Source organism: Plectropomus leopardus, chromosome 12 (genome assembly GCF_008729295.1).
Source record: "Plectropomus leopardus isolate mb chromosome 12, YSFRI_Pleo_2.0, whole genome shotgun sequence".
In the NCBI taxonomy this organism is placed as follows: Eukaryota; Metazoa; Chordata; class Actinopteri; order Perciformes; family Serranidae; genus Plectropomus; species Plectropomus leopardus.
This window is the reverse complement of record NC_056474.1, coordinates 6,168,036-6,192,742: the sequence shown is the minus strand read 5'-3', so window position 1 is coordinate 6,192,742 and position 24,707 is coordinate 6,168,036. Positions and strand designations below refer to the sequence as shown.

Below are 24,707 nucleotides of genomic sequence, written 5' to 3'. Positions count from 1 at the left end.
CCTCTTGACGTGGATCCCGTTTGCCTTCAGGGTGTTTGTCAGCGAGCACCACACCCGACATCATTGTGCTCAGGACAATAGAGTGTGTGTTTCACTGACAGCCTGTCTAAGTTGACATGATGCTACAATGAGTGCGTCTTAGCTCCATGCTATAGCTCCCATGCTTTATGCTTTATTCTCAGCCTAGATGAGCCTGGCTTCAACAACATGACACAATGTCCTTATTACCAGCTCTGTCAGCTCCTGTTTCATCTCCAGAGTCATTAAAGAGGGAGGTGGGGAACACCTAAACCGCGGTGGTGACGAGCAGACCGCCCCGCGGAGACATGCACAAAGGGGTGAATCATTACACTGGATACACAGAGGAGACGCCAGCCTTCCCTCTCTGAGCACACGCTGGGGAAAATCCCGCAGTGGCTGCCACCATTCTTTACTCTTATGTGCTCTCATATAACGTTGTTGGGAGGGGGCTGCAGTAGGGTGGGGGGGTGGGAGGGGGGTCAATATCTGGTTAGCATAACATTGTAGCTGTTTCTGACACGGATAGGACCGTCAGTGAGCATATTCTTCATGTCCACCTGTTATATCGTCAACCTCTGCCCTCGCTTGGCTAGAGAGAGCGAGGTGGCACTGTCTGTCCTTTGCTCGGGGACATTTCTGCAGAGGAGCTTTCTTCAAGCGACAAAGCAGTACACAATAAAAGAGATACTGAAAGCATGCAGGCAGAGTGGTGCGTGTGCATACATAACACTTTGATGTGAGGTGATTATACACATTTAAATGCAACTGGGTGCAGGAAGAGAGGAGAGTAGCAGGAATATGAGCGGATTGATGTCACTCCTAAAGAAAAGCCTACCTTCTATCAAGGGCATATTCATGACAAATACATACTGGGGGATGGGCATTTTAAGTCATTTCCATGAGTACTCAAGTTCCTAATGTAAAAAAAGGGTAAATACTATCAATCTATCTATCCATCCATCTAACTACCTACTTACCTACCTATCTATCTATCTACACACACACACACACACACACACACACACACACACATCATCCATGATAAATCACTGGCTGCTGGAGTGAATAACAGTTTCCATTTCTTTACAGTGCAATGTTCTGCAGAGAAACCTTGGTGTTCATGTGAATGACAGTTGATGTGCTCCATCCACCCAAAGAACTTTGCAGACCAATATTGCAGACCACCTCACAGCAGCGGCAGCCATGACAGTGCTCCCACCAGCAGGACAATGCACCATGCCATACTGCAAAAACTGCTCAGGAATGGCCTTGAAGAATGTGACAAAGAGCTCAGCATGTAAACCTGGGCTCCGAATTTCCCAGATCCCAATCTGACGGAGCATTACCTCGCAACCCACAGGACTCAAAGGATCCGCTGCCAACGCCTTGAAGCCAGACACCTCAGGACATCTCCAGAGGTCCTGTGTGGATGCCCCGGCAGATCAGAGCCAAGACTGATCTGCCGAGGACCCACTGCAGATGAGGGGTACTTCCAGGTTACTGGCATATCCCCCAAATGCTGCTGCTATGAGGGGGCGTACTCGGTCTGCAATGTTGTTTGGGTCGGTGAAGCACGTCAAGTGACAGAACATTACTGTGTAATGGGATGATCAGTGTTATTCACTTCAGTAGCTGGAGGTTTGAATGTTTTGGCAGACGGGTGCATAAATATATTTTCTACAGGTTGTCTTAAAGGTCTACTATGCAGGATTGTTAGTTACTATTTGTAAACACGGTGGTTGCTCATACAAAGTGAAACCCAATCCCAGATTCACTCTCATTTGGCATTTTGCTTGCTTATATTTGCGTTTTTTTCAGCGCTGTGTCTCTTAGATGCCTGCTGCTTAGTGTCCAGCACTTGGTTTCTACCTTTTCTATAAAGCCTGACCTCACTTGAGCTCTGTGGGTGCACACCCATAAACATCCCAAAAATAAGAACAAAATAAAAGAAATAAGGCAGAGGACAGAGTCTCTTTAGAAAAATTCATCGCCTCACACTTCTAGTGGGTCAAAGTGATGATTGAAAGGGATTACCTCTGTAGGAGTCTATACATTATTTCTCAGTAAAATCTGCATTGTATAACTTGCACAAAGTCAGTGATGGAAAAGGTACTGAAATCCTATTCATAGGTTAAAGTATAAATACCACCAAATACCCAGTTATAAGTAAAAGTTTCAAGTTCAAAATACTACTCAGGAAAAAGTATTATCAGCAAAATGTATTTGAAGTATCAAAAGTAGAAGTACTGACAATGCAGAATGGCTCCTATCAAAGGGTCACGTTTTTACATATTTGCAGAACATTTTAATGTTGTAGTCTCTCAATGTGTACTCAAATGATGCTTTTTGATACTGCATCATGTCATATAAGCATACGTTTTTATTTGTAAAAGGTAACTAGTATTTGTAAGTGTCAAATGAGTGTAGTAGAGTAAAAAGTACCTCAAATTGTAGTTAGGTGCATTATTTAAGTAAATATGCCAAGTTACATCCCATTACTACACAAAAAATTGCAAATTAAAGTATCTGAGAAGATTGGGTGCTCTAAGTGATGTAAGATGACCATACAGATAGCAGCAGAGCACTTGCAGTAGTACACACTTAAATATTAGTCAAACAGTAGGTAATACCTGTAAAACTGCTCCATCCACTTAACATTAGGAATGCTCTGAGAGACATCATCTCCTCACAGCTTTAAAAAAGTAAATTGCAGGAATCTATCTGATATTATTTACTCTTGAAATGATCCGTTTATGACCCATTTTTTGTTTTTCAGGGGAGTAAGTCACTGTCAAATAACTGTCACTTTAGCAAAAGAGATAAAAGCTTACATGGTCCTTTGTTTAAAAAACAATCACGATAAGCTAACAAGGACAAACACAATCAAACCGGCAGCATTTTACATAACACTGATAGGCTGAAGTGCGCTGTAGTGCAGTGTGAGGAGCGTGTGAGTAGGCAGTTATGCGTGCTTGGCGATACACACTAATCCAACACATCCATCCATCCATCTGTGACCTGTGACCCCTGCATAGTACCTAAACCCACCTGACATTTGAATGATATTTTCGTCCTCCCTGGAAAAAGATTTAGACTGCAACAGCACAGCACTAAATCGTTTTCTATAGCGTCACAATGTGACTGTGGCACGCGCCCACAGGCGGCAGCGGAGGGCTGTGTTAATGATTCAAACCTGATAAGCCCCTTAGAGTGTATGCCTGAGCATGCATCTGTGCTTCCCTGGGTGCTGAGTTGGAATCCTCAAGACCTGATTATCACCATTCTGACTTCCAAGAGTTGCTGCTAACATCTGTCCACAGCAGTTTAACGTGATGTGATGGCTCCCATGTTAAGATGGAGGATCGGGCGGCATTAAACAGTTCTCCGCAGAAACCTTAAATTAAACGTTGTAAGCTTGTGTATTGCTACAAACATTTAAGAGAGGAAGGGCTGGATCTCAGAAATCATAAGGATTTTTTGGGGATAAGTGGAAGAAAACGGTAAACTGGCCCTCGCTGAGCTTTTCCCGTATTAATCCTCTTAAAAAAAGCTTCCCCTGAATTCCGCCAGTTAACCTTTGACTCAAAGGCGAAACTATGGCGGATTCTGAGCTGTCCGTTGTTAATCCAGATCTCGCCGAGCGTTCAATCACAAAATCTCAAAAAGGTCCGTGGCGACCCTAAACCCCCCGACTTAAGGACGGGGTTAATAGTGGTCCTAATACACTCCAACGAAAGGGCAGAGGCATTTATTTCTGCACCGCCGCGTTCCTCCATCACTGTGCCACCACTGGTGGGTGAGGATATCAAACTGTTGGGTTTGTCAGTTCTTTTCTTAGAGAGACAAAATCCAGACTCGACCCTCTTTTCTCTGCCTGTGTCCCATTTTTCTGGCTGTCAGGCAGTTGTCACATGAAAACAATGGCAGGGACGAGGTGGAAAACACATAAGCCTACCTATGCAAATCCTTCTCTCAGCTGGTGACTGCGAGCTTTGAGTGCACTTTTTCTAAGCTTTGATATATCACATTCAAAACTCCTATCTTGACACACAAGACTATAACGCCTGCTCTCTTCTAGCTGGCAATGTGTAGGAAGTGCTGCCACAACTGTCAGGACTAGTGCTGGGTGCAAAGTGCCAGAATTTCAGGGTGGGGGTTATAGACTCGTGAGCATTTCATATTTACCAAATTTTTTTCGTTCACTCGCGCTAACAAGATTAAGGCGCTGCTATAATTACTGACGCTATCGTGTAAACACCTAAACTGGGTTATAAAAATCAAAGCAGATAAACATATCTGGATTACAAGTCAATCATTCAATCTTTTTGGTTTTTAATTACGAAATTAATGCATCAGGAAGATCAAAAAATGCTCGACATGCAAAACAGTGCTGCTGTACACAAACAGTGGCAGCATAGCTGTTGGTGGTGTATGTTGAGCAAAAAAGCTTTCATGTTTCCACTAATGAACGGAATGAGTTAATCAAAGCAAAAAAAAGACAATACGCACATTTTTCTTTTCTTATTTTGTGGGACTAATAAGGTGTTTCTTGTTCGCTTCCACACTTCCTGACAGACATTAGCCTGGTTATCAAAGAAATCAGAGGGTCATTAGGGAAATTAATGCACACCTTTTTACGCCTAATGTGTGAAAACGTCATACAAAGTGCTAGTATAATCAAGCAGCAGTTATTAGTGGTGAGTCATAGTATTTTTCCGTGTACACAAACCAGGTGTATTCTCACTTTAACTCATAACTATGCATATTTGTTGACTTGAAATTTAAATTTGCGGGCCGGCTATTGGCTAATCTGCTTAGATCCCTGGTTTAGACAGCACTGAGGGAGCCTCGGGACTGCTGATTGCTCTGTGTGTGGGGGATTAAACAGCTTCTCTCAGTAAACCTAATGCCTGCAGCAGTATTTGTGGGGTCTGAGGTCATTAGACAGATGAAAGGTATGGGGCTTTCCAAACTCCAGTACGACTACAGGTGTTTTATTTCTCACTGCACAGACCTGAAGCTGTTGGGACGCGGGATCGGAACACTTGTCAACAAACAGTAGACGACTTTGTCAAGGACAGCACAAGAAAATGGGTCTGATGAATAAACTAATGAATATGGGTCACATTTCAGGTGAGCTTTTAAAAGACGGGATAAAATAGAAAGGGGTTTGGGCAAAATATTTATTCCTAAGTAGTTTTTTGCTGTTCTGACCCACTCAGCACAGTGTTACTGTATGATATGTTTCCTAAGCAGCTTTCCAGTTTTCTCTTTTATCCTTGTCGGGGGCCTCAGAGTAAGGCTTGTAATAAATGCAGACAGCAGGGAGAGTTGCGTAAATGACACTTGTGTGGCTAACAATTAGTGTATTCCCAAGCCTGCCAGAGTGCCCAATGAGAGCTACTCTGTGGTGTAGAGTATCAGGGATCGATACACACGCGGCAGAGAGAAAAACCATTAATTCTTATTAATAATGGATTAGCAAGTTATCATTTTCATGAGGCAACACTTAGTGAAAATTTGTCTGATGGCATCAGCAATGGTTGTTTTAATGGAACACTTCCATTAAGGCCTTTTCGGGCCATTAGCAGGCAACTTGTTTGCAATTAATTCCATATAAAGCTGCCTCCCCTGCAAGTTATTTACCCCGATAAAGTCAACTGCACTTCAGGCTGTTTGTTAAAACCAATAAACATCATGTTTGCTTTCACACTTCAGTTTTACAGCTCAACACCACTGTGTTATTTCTTTCTCCAAATGACACATGTACATAGCACATTTATGTGTAAGGACCCTAGAACTAAATGATAAAAAGAAGACAAGGTACTTTTTAGCAGCATGAGGTGGCCTTTTGTAATTGTTTACAATGAGAGTTAAGTGTTTTGCTAGATGCTCTGCGCTTATTGTGCCTCACATTTTTGCAAAGCGCCTACGTCCAAGGCTGAAAAATGAAGCCAAACTGGAAAGGACCAAAAACTGCAGTTCCCTGAATGGCCACTTGAGGCTGGCTCTAAAAATGAGTCTATCCACACAGACACAAACTTTACAGCAGTAATAAACATGTTCACAGCCTGGTACAGAAAATAGCTTTGGTTTCTATGGCTTACTAAGAAATTCATGACAACTGTACAGGTGGTGTTAAGGGTTAGATTCCAGTTGAAAATTTTTCACCCAGTTTTTTCAAATCTAGATGCTGAAAAGGCACCCAACGTCACTGAAGTTTTTCCCATTGTCCAATTGGATTAATTGAGGATCGGATCTTCTGTGGTTAAGACAACAAATGGAGACGACATGGAGGACAACCAAAGCATTTCACTTTAACATGATTTCTTTTTAATATCTCTTTTTTAAAATTGTATCTCAAATCTGTCAAATAGAGTTCACATTATAAATAAAAAGCAATTGAACTGTCATTGTGCAGCGCACAGTACAGCAGTCCACATCCTCCTCTTCTTGGTGCTTTGTGAACTATCTAAACATATACAGAGTAAGGTGAGTGAGACACAGTATGAATACTTTATTAAGGTGAGTGAGACACAGTACGAATACGTTTAGCTCTAATAATTTGGCTCAAATATCTTGAGCCTAAACTTCTTTTGATACAAAGGATCAGTGTCAAGTTTCCACCTCACACTGAGAACATCTGGGTTTCAACCACAACTCAAACCTATCTGTTTTTGCTTAGCTAATTTCTCCACATGTTTGAACAGGTCCAGTTGTGCTGCACTATCCACTCATTGACAGTCAGTTCACGCTGCATTCATTCCTGATAACACAAATACCAAAGAATCTTTTCCGAGGATGATAGTGTAGTGGCCGAAGATTGATGGAGCTTTTTAAGCTTTATCAGAACTTCAGTGAAATCGCAAGAGCGGCGTCGTTCATCATCTCTGAGATACTGTACTTAAGACAAAATGTCTAAACCTATAGAAGAGTAAAGGAAAAAGAAAAACATCAAACTTTCAAAACCCCTCGTGGACCACAAAGACGGGCTTTCTATCAGGGCTTCCAGCCTTCAGTGAATTATTCAAGACAGCGGAGAAGAACAAGAACTCTAAGTGCAATTACCCTTCACTCCTCTCTTCCCAGTGTGAGCAACATTAATGTAATGGCTTTCATCTTCTCAAGCCGATTATGAACGAGGGAGGCATCTCTCAAGTCTGCTCTCTTTCTCTTCCCGTCTGTCAGTCAACATATGACATTTGAAAAAAATAAATAAATCCACAATGTGCTTTGGTGACCAGTGCCTGGAGTGGGCATTAAAAAACAGCTGTTTAAAAAACAAGCAAGGATAAACGCTTCATTGTGTACTTTTTGATGGCAAGGATGTGGGTGTTTGGGGTATCACACGACTGGGAATCTGAGGTTTTATATTACCTGTGGTACTTAAAGTGGCGCCAAACCCAAACCTAGTCAAAGATGATTCACTACCAGTAGCTTTTTCCAAGGGAAAGATAGACATTAGACAAAGGCAGACACTATGATTTCTTTGTTTTGCTTTCATGAGATAAAACTACTCTTGTTGCGCTTTATACAAGGAAAATATGCAGTTTACTGAAAATTACAGCTATAAAAAGAGGGCAAACTCTACTGTATGTTCTCAATGCTGTAATTTCTGGCTGGTTGGAGATTCGCCATGTCATTATCTGTAAACAACTGATGTATACGCTGCCACACATTGTGGACAATGCAAATGTAAAATGCAAAATCACTCCCTGTCTCCTTATGCAGCATGTGGCCCTAACCTACAAGACAAGCCTGCTAATGTGCTGGCTGCACTACACAGTGATCTGCATAACCCTGGGGCTGCATCACCTCTGATGTTCATTTAGTTCACTTGATGAAATGATCTCATTTGCCCTGTCATGAAACTAAGCGTTTTTCCACTCTGAAGCTGAAGGACGACTGACTGCTGCATTCGGAGGCGTGTGTGGGCGGGTAACAGAGTGTCAACCTGGGGACACTCGCATGCAAAACAAAATACAAAGAAGGCAAAGCACATTTTGAATGCAGCTTGAATATGTAATAAAGTATATAGCGTGACATCTTTGTAATGGAAATCCAATCGGCTCTGTAAAGTTGCTGTGGGAGTATGAAAGGAGATTCGGGTAACTGATGAGGGGAGATTTGTTAATGGTGCTGTGTAAAGTCCGATGGTCACCTTGGCTCGGACCCTGACATTAATAGACCAGTGTGGGGAAAATGTTAAGTGTGTTAAGTAATCCCGGGAGGGGGTGGGTTCGGGGGTCCGTCACTGAGATTGCTCCTAGCTTCTTCGGCAATTCCATTTTAGGGTTCGTTCGTCATCCATCACCACACACCCCCTTGCGACCCCACTAACCTCATTAATTTGCCTCCCCTAGATTAGCCCTCCCTCGGAGACCACAAAGAGCCCCTACCATTGTTCTCATCTTCTCACCCACACGGCCTGGAGGTCTTAAGTAATTCTACTCCCCACCAGCCAAAATTGAGGTTGAAATTAAATCATGTTACTGTAGGGACATGGGACAACAAAGACATCTTGGCTTTATGCCAACAGGCTCCTTTTGTTGCTTCCCTTATGATTTAAAATCTTTGAAAAGCTAAGGTGACCATTTACCAATGAAATAGTTCCCACTTGAGACCCAGCCATGCTTTATGCTACACCATGTCCACAGGCTGTTTGGGTTGAGTTAGCTGCCCTAAAGTGCACCTTGGAGGATGCTGCAACAGTAAACAATACATGGGTGTGGCAATGGGCTCTCCATTACCTGATTATGTGCTATTTAACACCAGCTGTCTTGAATTTCTCCAATTTCAACAGTCAGATCAGAATGTGACAAAACCAAGCAACTAATTTCCCTGACATTAAAACCACACCGTCCAAATACCTCTTTGCATCCTTTATCATAGCATAGATACAGCCAATAATCAGCACTAGAGGAGTCAAACGTTTCACACAACTACAAACATGGTAACTGTGGAGGGGGTCATAATAATGTAGCTTTGAATGGAGGCAGCTTGGTCTGTGCAGCCATTATATATATCCTGACACGTGGACGAAGAATTACTTTCCCCTTTTTTACTATATATTATTATAAATTACTGATTTGTTCCGTTCCACCATTATTTAATTTTCTTTGTCACTACACTGCCCGAAATTTCCATTGGTACTGCTCTGTTTCTTCAATATCCGTAAACTTTTAAAAAATGCGGACAAATACAAAAGAAATTAATGCATAGTATGGACAGAGGGATCTGTCTCCGTCTCTTACGTTGAGCATAAAGGAGCCCTAAGACTAGTCTAAAAGTAATAAAACACTCAAAAACAGTTAAAGGTGAACACAACTTAATCTATAAAGTAAAGCATGGTCTGAAAAATATTGGTTATATTTAAAGAGCCATTTGAAATCATCAATCACATTTTTCAATCACCAAATTCACACATTCAGCACATGCGCATTATCATGCAAAACATGAAAATAACTAAATAAAAGTTAACAAATAACATTGATTTACTGTGTATTTAACATCCTGACTAATAGATTCAAACACAGCAGCGACGCCATGCATGGGTGTGCATGCAAATTGACACATAGAAACACACACGTCCAGACTTGTCAGGATCTCCCGTGCACCAAAAGCACCTGCCTAGTTCAGCCTAGCAAGAAGACACCCAACCGGCCTGAATGTGAGGCTCAGACATAGTTTTGCGTTAACCGTCCATGGACAGCTGCCAGGGATGATCAGAGGTGTTGATTGGTCTCACATGCTGATCCTCCAAGTTTAACTGACTAGTAATGCTGGGTCTGATCAGCGAGGACAGCGGCATTTAACCGTCTGGTCAACTAAAAGCGCACATCCAAAGCTGTACCGGCACAAATTAAATCCATATCAACCCTTCAAAATGTCTGGTAATATTGGATTAATTCAATTCAAGATAGCCTAAGATTAAGTGAGAATATTATGAGTAAGAAGTTACAGTAAGGACCTGAAATCTCTAATGCCAACAGAGCCATCACTATGAACACAAAATTTAAATGTCTTTCTCCATTTGCCCTTTTTTGGAAGGACACTGGCGGTTCTTGTTGTCCTGTGGCATTGCTAAATCCGGGACACAGCAGAGGGTTTGGGTGACTGCCTCTGGACCTGCTATTGAGCTCTCTAATTAAACTATTAATCTCACATCATTAACCTCCGATGACCCTTTCCTCCCTCTATTCTGACATTGCTGCACCAGCTTATGAAAACAACTTCCCACCGAATTGCCCCAACCTCCAAATTGCGTTCCTCCGACACTTTATCTTGCAGATGTTTTTCTCACGTATATTGCCGTTTCCCCTACTGCTTCTCTCAGTGCATTTTCTGTTGTTCAGTTCTCCCTGCGCCTCAGCCTCTCTCTCCTCTCACAGTGCCTGTCTGTATGATGTGTGTGGACCACAGCTGCGAGCTAACTGCATTACTCTCCAAGTGGCTCTCCAAGGTGGATATGGTTACTTTTAATTAAAAAAGAATCAATTTCTATCCCTGTCAGTTTTTGAACTGGGCGACCATATGGACACTTAAAAATACAATCCAATTTCCACCCGGCACCCCCTCATCTGGCCACCCTTCTCAAAACCACTTTGGCACTTCCATCACATCAGTCCATTGTATAAGCTTTAGAGATTGCCAAATCAATCTATGGAGCTTGTCTTACAGGTTATTTTTTTTTAAGATAATGCTATTTAACTGGCTATTTAGGGATATTGCCGTCTAAAACCAGAGTACTTGTATATTTAGCATAGCAGCCAGATTGGAAACCTTTTGCAGTCTATCTATTTGACAATTAAAAAGACACTAAAGCTAGGATTTTTTTCTTTCTTTCCAACAAACTACAATGAATGGCTTTGGCATGATGGCAGTCCAATGTAAAAAAGTTACTTTAAACTAGGCCTCGGCAGTATCACAGTATTACAGTACGCCAGAGTATTTGAAATCCTGAAGGTATGTTTTTCAATTCTGCCATTAATACAGGTGCTCCTCTTTCTGATTAACTTATTGTATGTTTTGCACAGCACGAACAGTCAGAGCTCAGTCTCCAGTCTTTACTGGTTGTACAGTTAGCTGAGCTGAAAGACACCCCAATACCTAGTGGTGGAGGTACAAGTTACAGAACAGCCGGTGGTAAACAGAGAGAGACTGTGGGAAATGGCGGCATGTTTTTTTTACATCTAACTTGAATTAAGGATTTATTTTGAACAAACCGGAGCTGGTGATTGTTGGAACAGTGGACTTACTAACTAGATTACTAGCAAGAGAAACCAAGATGGTTTGGATGAGTTTTATTTTCTGTGTCGAGTTTGACTGAAGTGTGTTTTATGACAAGTTAATGAAGCCATTAAGCCTTGTCAGTCTTGTCTGATCGAGAAGGTTGAATTAAAAACTTGTACAGTTGTATTTATCTGATTAATAAGGAAAATTGGGGTGAGAATATCATTTTTCTTATCGTAAAGTAGTGCACTTGCCGTCATATGCCATATATCCTGGTGAAATTTGAGGAAAGTATAAAGGTATGAAATATTACATACAGCCCAAGCCTACTTTAAACACATTAAGTTAATTATTTTCCCGTTATAATCCTCATGCCAGTGGGAGTGAAAAGAGCAGGCGCCGGTACAAAGGCCTCACCGCACCTCACATGAAAAGCCATCCAAGACAATAACATGAGAGGCACGAGAATAGAAACATACATCAAAAGCTTATTAAAGCCAATGAAATAACTCACAATGACAGCACTACAAAAAGATAACCATTACATCTAAGTGCTGGGTATGTATGACTTTGAGGGTGACCTTGTGGGCCTGTGGCCTATTGTGTACCAGGAGGCTGTATAGAGAGCTGGTTGATTAGGCTGAGCTCCCCGGGGATCGATGAGACGTCTGAGATCAGCACTCAGAGTAATCACTCTGTTTTGTGTGCGTAGTCAATGACGGTATAAGATGAATGATGTCACACCGCTATATCACTGATAGTGCAGGTGAAGGATTTCTTGTACATATTTGTGCCTCTAAATCATAATTAATTGTGCTATTTTACAAACAAACAGTATGGACAACCTTTGAAATGTAGCACTGTGAACGGAACAACCTGTAGTTTTTATTTGAGGCCAGACTCTGCTTCTCACACGTTTGCTACCTGTGGTTGCTCTGCCGGCAGAACTTTTGCAAGGGGGAGACAAGGACACCAAACTGAACCCATGTAATAAGAAACTTACCAGGCACCCCGCCCATAATATCTGTCTGCTGTCTGCCCTGTAATACAGGAAATCCAAACCAGAACTATCAAGTTCACATAACTAAGTTGCATACAAATTACAGGCATCATATGCACACAACCCTGCCATTAGTGGTAGGTGTTATTTTTGCCCCCCAACTGTCTTATTTTAATTCTATGTCTGTTTGCTTTACAGCCTGTGTAATAGCAGGTTTGGGCCTTTTCCCATGTATGCTCACATTAAACTACAACCATAAGTTAACCTTGGAAAAGGCTTTTCTGTAAGTCTTTTTAAGTTTGTTTTATCTTTCTTTAAAGCTGAAATTCCATCATTTCTCAAGTCCCTCGTTCATGTATCACTGCTTGGGTGTATCTTCAATAAAAAACGCTTGTGCCAGCTTGTCACAGCAGAGTATCTTTGTCTGTTAATTAAAATGCTTGGCTCTGGCTTTTTATCCGTAAATGATATGATTACCGAAATTAGAGACAAGGGAAATCTCGCTCTCATGGAGACAGAGAGGCAGAGAGCAAAAAGACTAGATTAACAAAAGTAAAGATACTGTGGAACATTGTCCAAATTAAGTTGAACACAGTAAGCTAGCTAGCTGTGTCTATCTGTGTGTGATTCTTAGAAGGTCCAGTGTGTAGAATTTAGTGTCATCTAGCAAATAAGGTTGTAGACTGCAACCAACTAAAACATCTCCAGTGTGCCAAGAGTGTAGGACCTTATGGTGGCTGACGTTAAAATGCAAATAGCCCAATTCACACTGCCTGCTCAGGGCGGGAATATCACGCTATTAAGTCACCTCACCAATCTGTAAAAAAAAGTACAATTGCGAAATAGGGGAACAAAGTTGTCTTGCCTTCAAGTCGGGTGTAACTAACTAGCAACAGCCTTGAACCGGTGTCTGAAGAGCTGGCACAATGGGACAATGGGCAGGGTGGGTGTGATTTTTTTATTATGCGTGCGACCTACCACCAGAAGATTTAAAAAGCAGCAGGCAGCAGTTCTCAGCAAACTTTACGAAGAAGAACAGCAGCCGCACGTTGGGACAACAATGAAATTTGGAAGCTCCATCTCCTCTGAGCAGAGGATGAGATCAGCTGCCATATAACAGAGACCATAAACCAGTGTTATTGCCATGTTATGTCATTGTTATGGTTTTGAAAGCACTGCCAATGCGTATGTTTTATGTCACATTGGAGATCGATGCTGTTGTGTCAAATGCAACACCAGCCATGCCTCTTTTGCTTCTGCAGTGCTAGCATGCTGTCTAAAATCACCCACTGGAGTGGCATGATGATTCTGTGAAAAGATGCAAAGGCGGCACAAAGAGGGGACTAAGTAGCAGTCCTACAGTGCAAGCTCCATGTAAAAAGGGCTAGTGTTTGCTTTTCCCGTTTTTATCTACTGAACAAACAACACAGAGATCTCTGTTGAAGAGAACCTGCTCTATATATAGTTATGAACAGTTCATTCTAAGGTGATGAAAAACAGTACCACTCGTATTTTAGGTGATTACACACTTAAGAAAACATACTTATTATAATACATTCCATTTATGCCAATATTTGACCCCACATCTTGAACACTGGACCCTTAAATACCTCTGTATTGTTTGGAAAAACAGAAACTGAAGATGACCAACAAACCCTAAAGACATAAAATACTGCACAGACAACACTGACTAAATATCTTCCATAAAATGTTAAATGACCTCAGCCATCAGGCATATTTTGTTAATGTTCCCCTTAGCTATCTGCACAATATAGATTAACAACAGCACAATAGCAGCACAGCTTAATAATCAGGGTGGCATTCAAGTCCTGGGCCGCACTGGGCATCTGACAGACTCAGCACATTTGAATAATATCTTGGCACCTTCCATGCCCCAGACATTACCTTTTTTTTCCTTTATGATCTTTTAAAAAAAACATATGCGGCTGAGTCAATTCTGTGCATCCCCTTGGTGGCAATTAAAATGCAGGCATAGAATAGCACAGGTAAACAACATAGCATGACAATAAACATGGTGCACAACCAATAAATAAGTAACTGACAGTGCAGATCTGGCTTTGTCAAGAGACCAACAATTGTCTTGGTTATTTATTCTATTTCCTCCAGATAATTAATCATCAGTTGGTTGTACTTTAGTAGAATTCTTGAGTAACTTATTTTATAACAGGATGCAACACAGGGACTAGACATATCGTAATATATTGCAACAGTATCGGTTGCATTGGAAAAGCAGCACGGATGGACTTGAGTCAAATACATCACACTCTGTAAAAGTCTTGCGATGGATCCAGTGCAGTGGGCCACATCTTGTAAGCCTTACTTAAGCACTACAGCTCCAGTCGAGGTTTGATTTGGTCCGATCACATTACAGGCAGAGCAAAGACAGTCGTGCCAGACCGCAAGAAATAAGACAGGAGTGCAAAACTTTTCTGCAAGGTCAAGTTGACACTGATACTGTGCAAAACTCGAGACACCCCGCTAGAGACAAAGATGATAACACAGGGCTGAGTGATACAAGGCAAAGGGTAGAGAAAAACAAATCCTCCTGGACCCATGTATGAAAGCGCAGAGCAGTTGGCGTTGTTGGGGCGGGGGGAATGGGAGGGGTCGGGGTATAATTGAATTACAGTGACCTCGTGACAGTACTGTAGGTGAGGTCATGTGCTGAATTAATTCTGTCCCTGACCCCGTCTTCAGCAGGGCAGTGCTTCTTGGCTGCCCCCGAGACCCAAAGGCGCAGGAACGGTGACACATCTCTCTGAGCGCCTTCTCCCAGCCAAAACCGTCATTCAGATTGACAGCGAGGCACAGAGGCCAACGGAGCATCACTTTGTGCACTGTATTTTTAGTGCAAATGCTAAAACGCTCTATACTTTGGGATATGCATTAGACAAGCTGCTATTTCTGTTTGTTGGAATCCACCAAAGACACCAAATGTAAATTGAATCTATATTCTATTTCAAATGAAGCTCTACGATGCACAGCATGAAAGCTTGTTATCCGTGAATACATTGAATTAATGCGCAACAATGTAGAAGGTTAAATTCAACTTTAAATAGTACCTTTAAACGAAGAGAATGTCTTCAAAAGGGCCGCATTTGTTCAGCTAGGTAAGGTAATACACCTGAAATTATTCTGCTTTTTAACCTCCCATTGTGTGTATTTTTCACCATGTGTGCAGCAAATGAGAGGCTTAAATGCTCTTACTGTCAAAATACTTATGAGGCTTAAGGTATTATCAGATTGTGCAGGAAGCAAAGCAGGACTTCACAGGTGAAAGAGGTTACTTACTGTCTGCCTGAGAGGAGAACACCATGCAGCTGAGTAGAAGCAGGAACAGCAACGCCCCTCTGGGCAGGAGGGGCACTGCCAGGTGAATATTAGGCACCATGTTCCAAGTTGGCACCGCTCCCTCCTCAGTCCCCTGCTAGACACGTCCCACTCTGACAGGATCAAAGACTAACACCTGGGAGAGAAAAACACACGCAGAACAGGAGTACAGAAACATTAGTATTCAAACCCACTATACATTTGCATATATTTGAATGAGCATAATAAACAGAGTGAAGCAGAAATATCAAAAGCAAGTCGCAGAGCAGAACCAAAGGAGACGTAAATTGTGTATACTTGTAAGAAACCCTAACCCTAACACTTGTAAGAAAAACAACAGCGCACAACACTGCAGATCTTTGGTCTCGATCAACAAGGCGCCCAATACCCACAACAAAATCCTGCTCGGGGCAGAGGAAAACACAAGTGGAGCGAGTGCAGCACGCAAACTACATCAGCAGAAGAGTTTGGAAATGCAGTACAGTGCAACAGCGAGAAATCATGGGAAAAAATGACAAGAACAAAGGGGAGGTCAGGACGCAGGATTAAGCTCCTCGGCTCTCCTCTCACAATGGGGATCAGTTAAAAACCCAGAGGACCTCCTAAACAGTACTCCCTAAGGAGTGCCGCCCACTTAATGTTCCCCCATTAAGAAATTGAAACTGTGTCTTCCAGATGGGTTCAAATCACACAAAGTGCCATGATCTCATAACATCAGAACATGTATGCATGCATAAACATCTGACATACGACACACACCCCAAGGGGGACACAGTTGGTCAACAAAGCAGCAGCAGGTGTACCACAAATTAGACGTAATTAACTGAGCAATAAAACAGAAAGCATTGCGCCATCGTCTTAAGTAGTGGGTGGAGACAAAAACAAAGGCTGTCACGGAAAAATTAAACCGCCCAAACATTGATTCTTTGTCTTTTTAGGAATTAGATTTAGTGTAGGAAATGACTAAGCCAGCTGATAAGATTCTGATATATGACCTTAAGTTTGTTATAGCCTGCAGTTTGGCTGTCTAATGCTGTTATAAACAAAGTAACTGTGTATCCCCATAAATTGAGCTAACTAAATTTCTTATCCCTACACTCTTGCCCATGGCCATCTGTGATGAGTAATCATAACGCTGTAAAGCGGACCACAATATGGTAAGGATAGATATCTCTCTTTTGATGGAATTAAAGCAGTATCTCCAGAGGACTTCAGAAAAGATGAACTAAAATGAGAAAAGTTTTAAAAGTTTTAAAGTAAGCCTACTTTTGTCTTCAAGGGCTCACTGACAATGATTCTGTATAAAGCTTTTACAAGAGGCCTATTGGAATTGGATTGAAAACTTTCTCAGCTCGTCTCTTCAGTCTCAATGCTGAGTTTGTAGCGGCGACTGAACAATACTGATTGCTGATATTTGTGAAAAGAGAAAGAGAGGCACTCACAATGTGGAATATCTTGAGGCTTGCTGGGTGGCCGGTCAGCTTTAGTCTATTCAGTTCAGCTAAATAAGTTAGAGTGTCACGAACACAATGCCTCCAGTATCTTGTGGAAAAAGAAACCTTTCCATTCTTAAGCCTGTGGAGGTGTTGAGCAGCCCATTACTCATGTGGCTATTTCAATATGTGTGGAAACACTGGGAGAAAAACGCACACACCGGGCACCTCTCTGACCACCGTCTTTGTGAAACCAGACCAAGGAAAACACTCCGCTAAGAAGAGATCTTAGGAAAATGAAATTTCAAGAGTTTCCTTTTCTTCGTCCGGGTTCTGCTTTAACCTTTTCCGACAAGTCACTTGGCAAAGGAAAAGACAGGCACAGCTGAATAAAATGATGTAAAGGAATGCTGTGTGTGAGTCACGTTGCTGGTGCCTCACCTGGGCACGGCTGCAGACAGGTATCACTGACTGACGAGCTCCTCATCACTGTTTGTCGCTAACAGGAATTTGCCTCTGGGCTTTCATGTCTACTAAACCAATTTCCAATGCAACACACCTTCCATCTGAGGAATTTTATTTACACGGTGTGCAGCCAAGACCATCTATCGTCAGTGAAAGTTCAAGCTGTGATCATATCAAGCTGTATTATACTCCTCCCTGCGTGTGGATTTTTGAAAAATAGTACAGCAAAAATAATTTAACACCTCTGGTTAAAGAGATTCCCCTCATGTCTTCACCTTCACTGCTAATGAGAAAGCAGCTCTTTGTTGTGTGTTAAGCTGTAGCAGTCTGGAGAAGAAAAGATACACAAATACACTGCTCAGGGTGCCAAAGAACTGGATCACACCCCCACTCTGCAACTAGAATTAAAGACATTTAGGCCTCAACTTAATACCCCAAGTTAGCTTTGCAAAATGAGTCTAACTCACATCAAGTTTGTTGGCTGACAAATTTGTTTTGACACTCATTTTTATGTACGCCAGCGTTGCGTTGGTTCATGTCGGTGGGTAGAGAGAGCGAGTGAGGCTGATAGAGTTGGCTAGTCGCCGTGCTCCAAACCCTTGGCGGTGGAGGGATATCTTTTACAGCAGATGCCAGGGAGAGGCAGATGCTTTTCATCTTCAATGAGACAAATTCCTAGAGCGAGGTTTATTCTTTATTTATATAGCTGCTTATTTATCCCGGTGCAGCTTGTGCCTCCCAGCCGCACACAAATGCTATGGGACGACACTTGCTACTATGTGCATTTGTGCTGTGGCGGCGGTGCCACTTACAGAAGGCGAGGGCACCAACATGGAAATGGTGCAGTGTGATCCAGAATCTGAGCAAGTGGCTCAGCACACAGGAAGACAGTGTTTGCAACTATGTGGGAGAGCGAGAGAAAAACAATAAGAACACGTAGGGGTGGATGTCTGCCCTTGTGAGATTGTATGTGAATCCTTCTGTCTTGGTTAATTATTTAACTCTGAGGCCTGGTTAGTAGTGTGAGAGGAAGAGAGGAAAGTGTTTATGAGAGAGAAGGAGTTAGCGCCGCATAATTGCAGCTAAAGTGATCACCAAGATTATTTCACTAGAAATTGAGATCCTAATTAATAATCGCAATAATTAGTCGGGATGAATTCAGGAGCTTAATTGTTTTACAGCTGAGTAGATTTTCTAAATTATTACAGTTTGAAACTGCAGTGCACAAACTAATGTTTCATCAACCAGTATGTCAAAACATATACCAAAGTTACATATTTTTTAATCAGAAATTATATATTTATGGAATTATGGCACTCTAGAAGTGTAGAGTGAATTTATTTACCACACATTTCTGTCTGGCACTGACTTAATGTCAGAGCAGAGTCGAGGTTTCAGGCACTACTACACCTACTACTAAAATGCACAAAGAAGAAGAGGTCAAAACTCCTGCAGCACTTGTAGAATTAAAAAGTACTTCTATTTCCTTTATTAGCCATTTTCTAGGATTTTATTTTGTCTTAACCAATGAGTTAGAACAGTTAAGCTAGTTTATGGCAAAAGGAATTTGGTGTCCTGATTAGAGATAATTAGTTTTATTTCATTTTGCTTTAGACAGCACAGCACACAAACACTGGTTATTTTTTTAGAATAGAAACCCCCTACACAAAATAGCATTAAATACAAAGGAACAAAGGACTGACTCTTTAAGTAAATTCAGGCTTTCTAGGCTGATTATGTTAAGGGAAAGCTGTTCATTATGGTGCACCATTGGGTCTTGTGTCCAATTTGTCAAGATGTCAAGATCCTGTATCCTATAGGGAAAATACTCTATGGTGGAAACATTTTATCTAAACACACAGATACCATGAAAGAGAACAGAAGGTAATTAAATTGATGCTGAAGTTGCAATAACCCTAACCGACAAGACACTTTACTGGGCGTCCATTCTTTTAAGTCCTTTAGGAAAAGGCTTTGGAGTTTTGAGTGTCTGGGGAGTTCTCAGTAATGCAGAGCGTGACGTATACTGTATATATGTGCTGCATTATAGGCAGCGGACTAAGAGGTTTAGAGGAGTAATTAAGGGAACAAAAGGCTGTGAACATCTCAAACAGTAAACTGTGGAGGACAAAAGCGCCTTTGAGTGAGTTCAGTGGGGAGGGGAATACAACAAAAAGTACACACCTATCCTGTTTGCGTCTTTGCCACCCACATCAGGTGCCTGTCATTCAAGTTATTACCCCCAGTGTGAGAGCGTGTGTGGCAAGGGAGTGGCCACCCATACAGAATTGGCAGTGTGCAAACAGACAATGACGAGATGAGACGAGGCACAGCTGCGCAGAGAGAGAGCGCAGAGGCTGAGTAAACACTACTATTACACTAACTACAGGTAACATCTCTGCTCTCCATCGTTTCCATCCCTCCTACTCATGTTCTCTCTTTTTCTCCATCTCTGTTTAATGGGTCATCCTGAGTGCGGGGGGGTTCGGGGGTGGGACAGCTGAGATATATGGCTAGCAGTGTGGGGAGCTAATCATGGCCGTCTCTGGAGGTGATAAACCCAGACCAGGGAGGTTTGTGTTGGCGCAGCCTGCAACGGCTCCATAAACACAGTTACAAGCTGAATTTCGACAGCAGTGTTTTGGCCCCTGATTAGTTTTCCATGCCCTAGAAGGCCAACCCTCACAAGTCTGTGCTCCTTTTATACCTCTGCGGAGAACACGCACCACGAGACCCCAGGAGAATTACCGCAAGCCCCCGTATTGTAAAATGAAAGTGTAAAGTAACAAAATTAGGTTTTCCCTCCAACTCTGAAAGCTTTTTCTGTATACACAGACTTGATGGTGCATGTCTATTTTACAGGGCTGCGACAAGGCCCTGCATTGAAATACACCTAACAAAGGGTAATGTCCTGTGACCTATCAAGTTTTACAGCACTTTTGTTTACAAGCTGATTCCGCAGAGTTAATTGTTAACACCTTACTGCTGAGAGACTGAAAGACATCTATAACAGACAAATGCACTTCCTTAAGTTGAGCAATAGAAAGTAAGGAGCACTGATAATGCTGACCTACAATGAAAACACTCATGCAATAAAACACACGAGCAAAGTGTGGATGACTCAAAGAAATCCATCAGGTAACTGACTTCAATAATGACGTATGATAACACTGCATCCACGTGAAATATATGCAGACATTTACAACATATGACACAGAGTCTACATGACGCATTGTGATGTAATCCGTGACGCATGGGAGTGGGAGTTAATGCACCAGGCCCCTAATAATGTCCCCAGGCAGCAACATGCCTCTCAACAGAATGCAAAGACCATTGCATATTTGCTTCACCCATATGATACAATGTCGATTGGCATTTAGTCTGGTTGAGTGAACATTTAACAAAATTCAAGCACCTCTATAAATTGCCGCTGAAGTGGGGATTTACAATCACCTCTGGGGGGCTACCAATCTTTTCGGCTGCAAATCAATCTTGGAATGAAAGGTGATATGTATTACACTGATATGTATTACGCCGAGTAGAAGAGACATACCAGAGTGCCACTTCCATTTGAATTTATTGGAGAGTGATTATTGGCGTTGTCGAGCTGCAGAGCAAGGAGAAAATGGCTTGCACTACAAAGTGCTGGGCAAAGGGCCTGCAATAAATCAAAAAGCTGCCTCAATGTAAAACAGACATTCATCAAATAAAAGCAATGCTGTGCATACCTGGAACAATTGAGTGGATGAAACAGCTCAGGAGCCGTATTTACTGAATACAAACCAGTTAAGCATGAAAATTAAAATGAAATATTTATAAAATCATACTGTTTCACACACACACAGCAGGACACATTTTATCTCCTTTATTAAGCCATTCTTTTGAGGATAACTTATATTGTTCAGGGTGCCTGCTGTGCAACAGAAGGCACATTATATACTGTTCCACATTATTTTTAATTTATTCTTCTCATACCGTTTGCATCCTAACATCTGGATAACTAACTAACTAACTAACTGGGAATCTACAAAACTTATTGCTCGGTGCCAGTTAATCCCACACAGTGCTCCTTTAAGATTGTTATTATTATAATGTTCCTTATAAATCATCACTGTTTACCTGACTGCTTTTGAAATGTTCTCTGCTTTCTATTTCTGTTGATTATGAGGCATCATTGTTTTGAAAAGTGGAATATAAATAAAAAATCTTATACTTATTATTGTCTGCAGCCTCAAACATTGGGCCTAAATAAAAATAATGTAAAATGATAAAATAACAAAGCTTTGTTTTCCATTCAAGGTCTCAAGAAATATACACAACCAATGGCCTTGCCCTAGTTCCCCTCGTAAGACTGAAAAAAGTTTTAATATTTGTGCTTGTTTACATTTTAGAGAGTTCTACAAATGAATTACTGCATAATTAAGAATGATTCTGTGCTATGGCCAAACATTAAATTAGCAATATAAACTGAGACACATTCTCAATAGCAGATGTGCATATATATCAAAAGGAAATTCACACTGTCAAGCAAGAAAGATGGGAAAGACGTCACCACTTGACGGTTTGCTTGTGGACAGATGGTGCCATAAAATGACGAGGCAGGCAGCACAGAAGGCATGGACCCCCCCTCTCCTAACACCATGACTTCAGCCCCCCCCCCGCGCACCCCCCGGCGGCTTTTTAGGGCTTCATACTATCCGCCAGTAAAAGACAAACAGAGTGAAGGCATGTGAGCAGAAAGTCTGGCAAATACACAGCTCCGTAGATCAATAGACGGCCGAACAGGGCAATTGTTTGAGCTCAGCTCAGTCCACGGATATATCATGGCTGGATCTTTAGCATCCGGAAGCAACAGAAATATTCATAATTAAGCATTGTAGACTTCGGCAGAAGTACATGTAAAAAAATATAAACTGAAACACTCTGTATAAGCAGGTTTTTTTTCACTAATATTACTCAACAAGGAACGAAACCTTATCTGTCTTTTTGGGTTTAAGTGTATTTATTTCCTACAGGTGGCACTGAGGTGAGGATATTGGACCCAGCTTTGTAAAAGAGGTTAGGAGGGGGGCTTTTGGGGGCTTCATACTATTCAGCAGGTGTCTACACTGTTCTAAATCAATTACCAGTAGTGAGTCAGTGCTTAGGGTAGGGGGGTATTGTAAATCAGCTTGGTGTCAGACCAGATTAGAGACTGTAACGGGCTGGGAGTGAAGCTCTTTGGCCAGCAGGGACCCTCCATGAGGGCCGACATGAGAACCAAGCTGTGGCCTCGGTGCTCGGTAACAGAGCAGCAGTTTTTCACCACAATATTTAAAGTTAGAGCTACATGGGGATGTGTGCTGTGAAACCAAAAGAGAATTCGGAATACCCTTTCCAATCATTTAATATGTCTGGTAATTGGAGACAATGATGCAAATCAAAGAGCTCCTCTAGGGCTATATTGGATTTTCAGGATTTTTTCATCAATGTGATCAGGTACCTTCATTTGTCAGGTATTTAATTCACCAAATAAGCCAAAAAAAAAAAAAAAAAAAAACACCTGGTGAGTTCTAGTTTCTAGTGTTTTCTTTTTAGGTAGGGGTTGAGCTGAGTTTAGTGACATTTTTGCTCAAAGTTAGCAACTTAATAAATACAGAATTAAAAAATAAAAAAGTAGAACCAATACTGTGTAAAAGGCCAAAATCTCATATTATCTGCACAAGCCCAGTACTGTATACCAAATATGAATTTTACATAATAAAAGGAAAATGCATTTATCTAAACTCATATATCAAAATGATACATATGTATGTACACACATGCACCATTACATTTATACTCATACACAACATGCATCATACTTACATACAACCGTACATACATTTAAAATGCCATTAAAATAACAATATACCAAACTACAACATTATGCAACTGAAGAACCCAAAAACCTCAGTAAACTGTATTTCTGTATTTTCTGTATTAAACAGTCTGATTGCTGTCGACAGGTTTGCTGTTTTCAACCTGTTAGTTTATCCATACTGAACAACCCAACATTGTACACACGTTTTCATTTTAACAGTAGTAAGAATTTGCCTACTTATAGTAGGGAAATTCAAATTGACTGCACAAGAACAAGCCAGACTGTTATGCACACATTGGCTATTAGTCAAAACAGTGGTCATTTACTGACTCATGGCTACTCAGTGGATGGTCTGTGCTTGACCAAATGCCAGCATGACAGCAGCCCCTTATCTCACTGCATCGTTTTATGCAAATCTAATTCTGAAGAACTGTTGCTTCAGCAAAAAATACTCCTCTAACTAAATACAGAGGTGAGGAAATGCAGTTGTAGCCGACATTCACTTTATGACACAGAATGGTCCGAGTGTTTTTCATATTATACTGTCTGGTTTTGGGCTTGTTCGGCTTCAGTCAGCGCTGAACCGCAAGTATGAAACTGTATATTGACACAATGGTTTTATTATTCCACCCTACAACAGAGCATGTAAAAGACGCAGGGAATACAAGCCTCTGTGGTCCAAGGAACAGAGAAATAAAACCCAGTGTTGACACAGGGAAGGGTTAGACTAACTCGACAAAGGCTGGGAAAAGCACTTCCTATATAACCAAGCTTTCGTGGTGAGAAACAGAAACACAGGACCTGATGGTGTCTGGGCCGAAACATAAGGTGCTATTTAGAACGAAGGACCCCTCGATGAGAAATGTGTTTAGAGAAAAGGCACACGCAACATATGCTATTCTGAAGGCTTTCTTACAACAGAAAAACTATTACACGAAGGAAGCCCAAGAAACCTGGTCTACCTGAAACATTTAAGACTGAACAGATTTAACGTGGGTTAGTTGCCATTGCAAATGTGAAAAAAAGGATCCCCAAGTCCTAATCCAACTTCTCTCCTGCCTTTTATTCCAGACGGCTATCCTCTCAGTCCCTGTCTAACTAGTGAAAAGAGGCAGATTCTAATAAGCCATTCTGTCTTTCTGTCAGTCTGTGTTTCTCTCCATCCCTTCATTTCCTCATCCCCTCTCTCTCTCCCTCTCCCTGGCCATGTCTCCTTCTCTGTCTCTTTCTCTCTGTCTGAGCCACGAGCCAGTCTGTTGGAGCAGATGGAACCATATATCCCCATTGCTCTCCGGAGGCCTGGGATTTAAAATGTAAAAGAGATGAGTGCGGAATATGCAGGGCCCAGTCGATAAAGGGCAAG

The 24,707-nt window shown here is 41.6% G+C and overlaps 1 protein-coding gene across 5 annotated transcripts in view; it reads right to left on the bottom strand.

Annotated features, from left to right (window-relative positions):
- LOC121951030 (receptor-type tyrosine-protein phosphatase F) overlaps positions 1 to 24,707 on the bottom strand; it is a 214,120-nt gene that overhangs the window by 126,782 nt on the left and 62,631 nt on the right. For all 5 annotated transcript variants that reach the window (XM_042497199.1, XM_042497198.1, XM_042497202.1 and 2 more), the window contains exon 2: positions 15,566 to 15,740. In XM_042497199.1, the coding sequence (XP_042353133.1) occupies positions 15,566 to 15,665 (100 nt within the window). In that variant the 5' untranslated portion in view covers positions 15,666 to 15,740. The remainder of the gene's footprint in view (positions 1 to 15,565; positions 15,741 to 24,707) is intronic.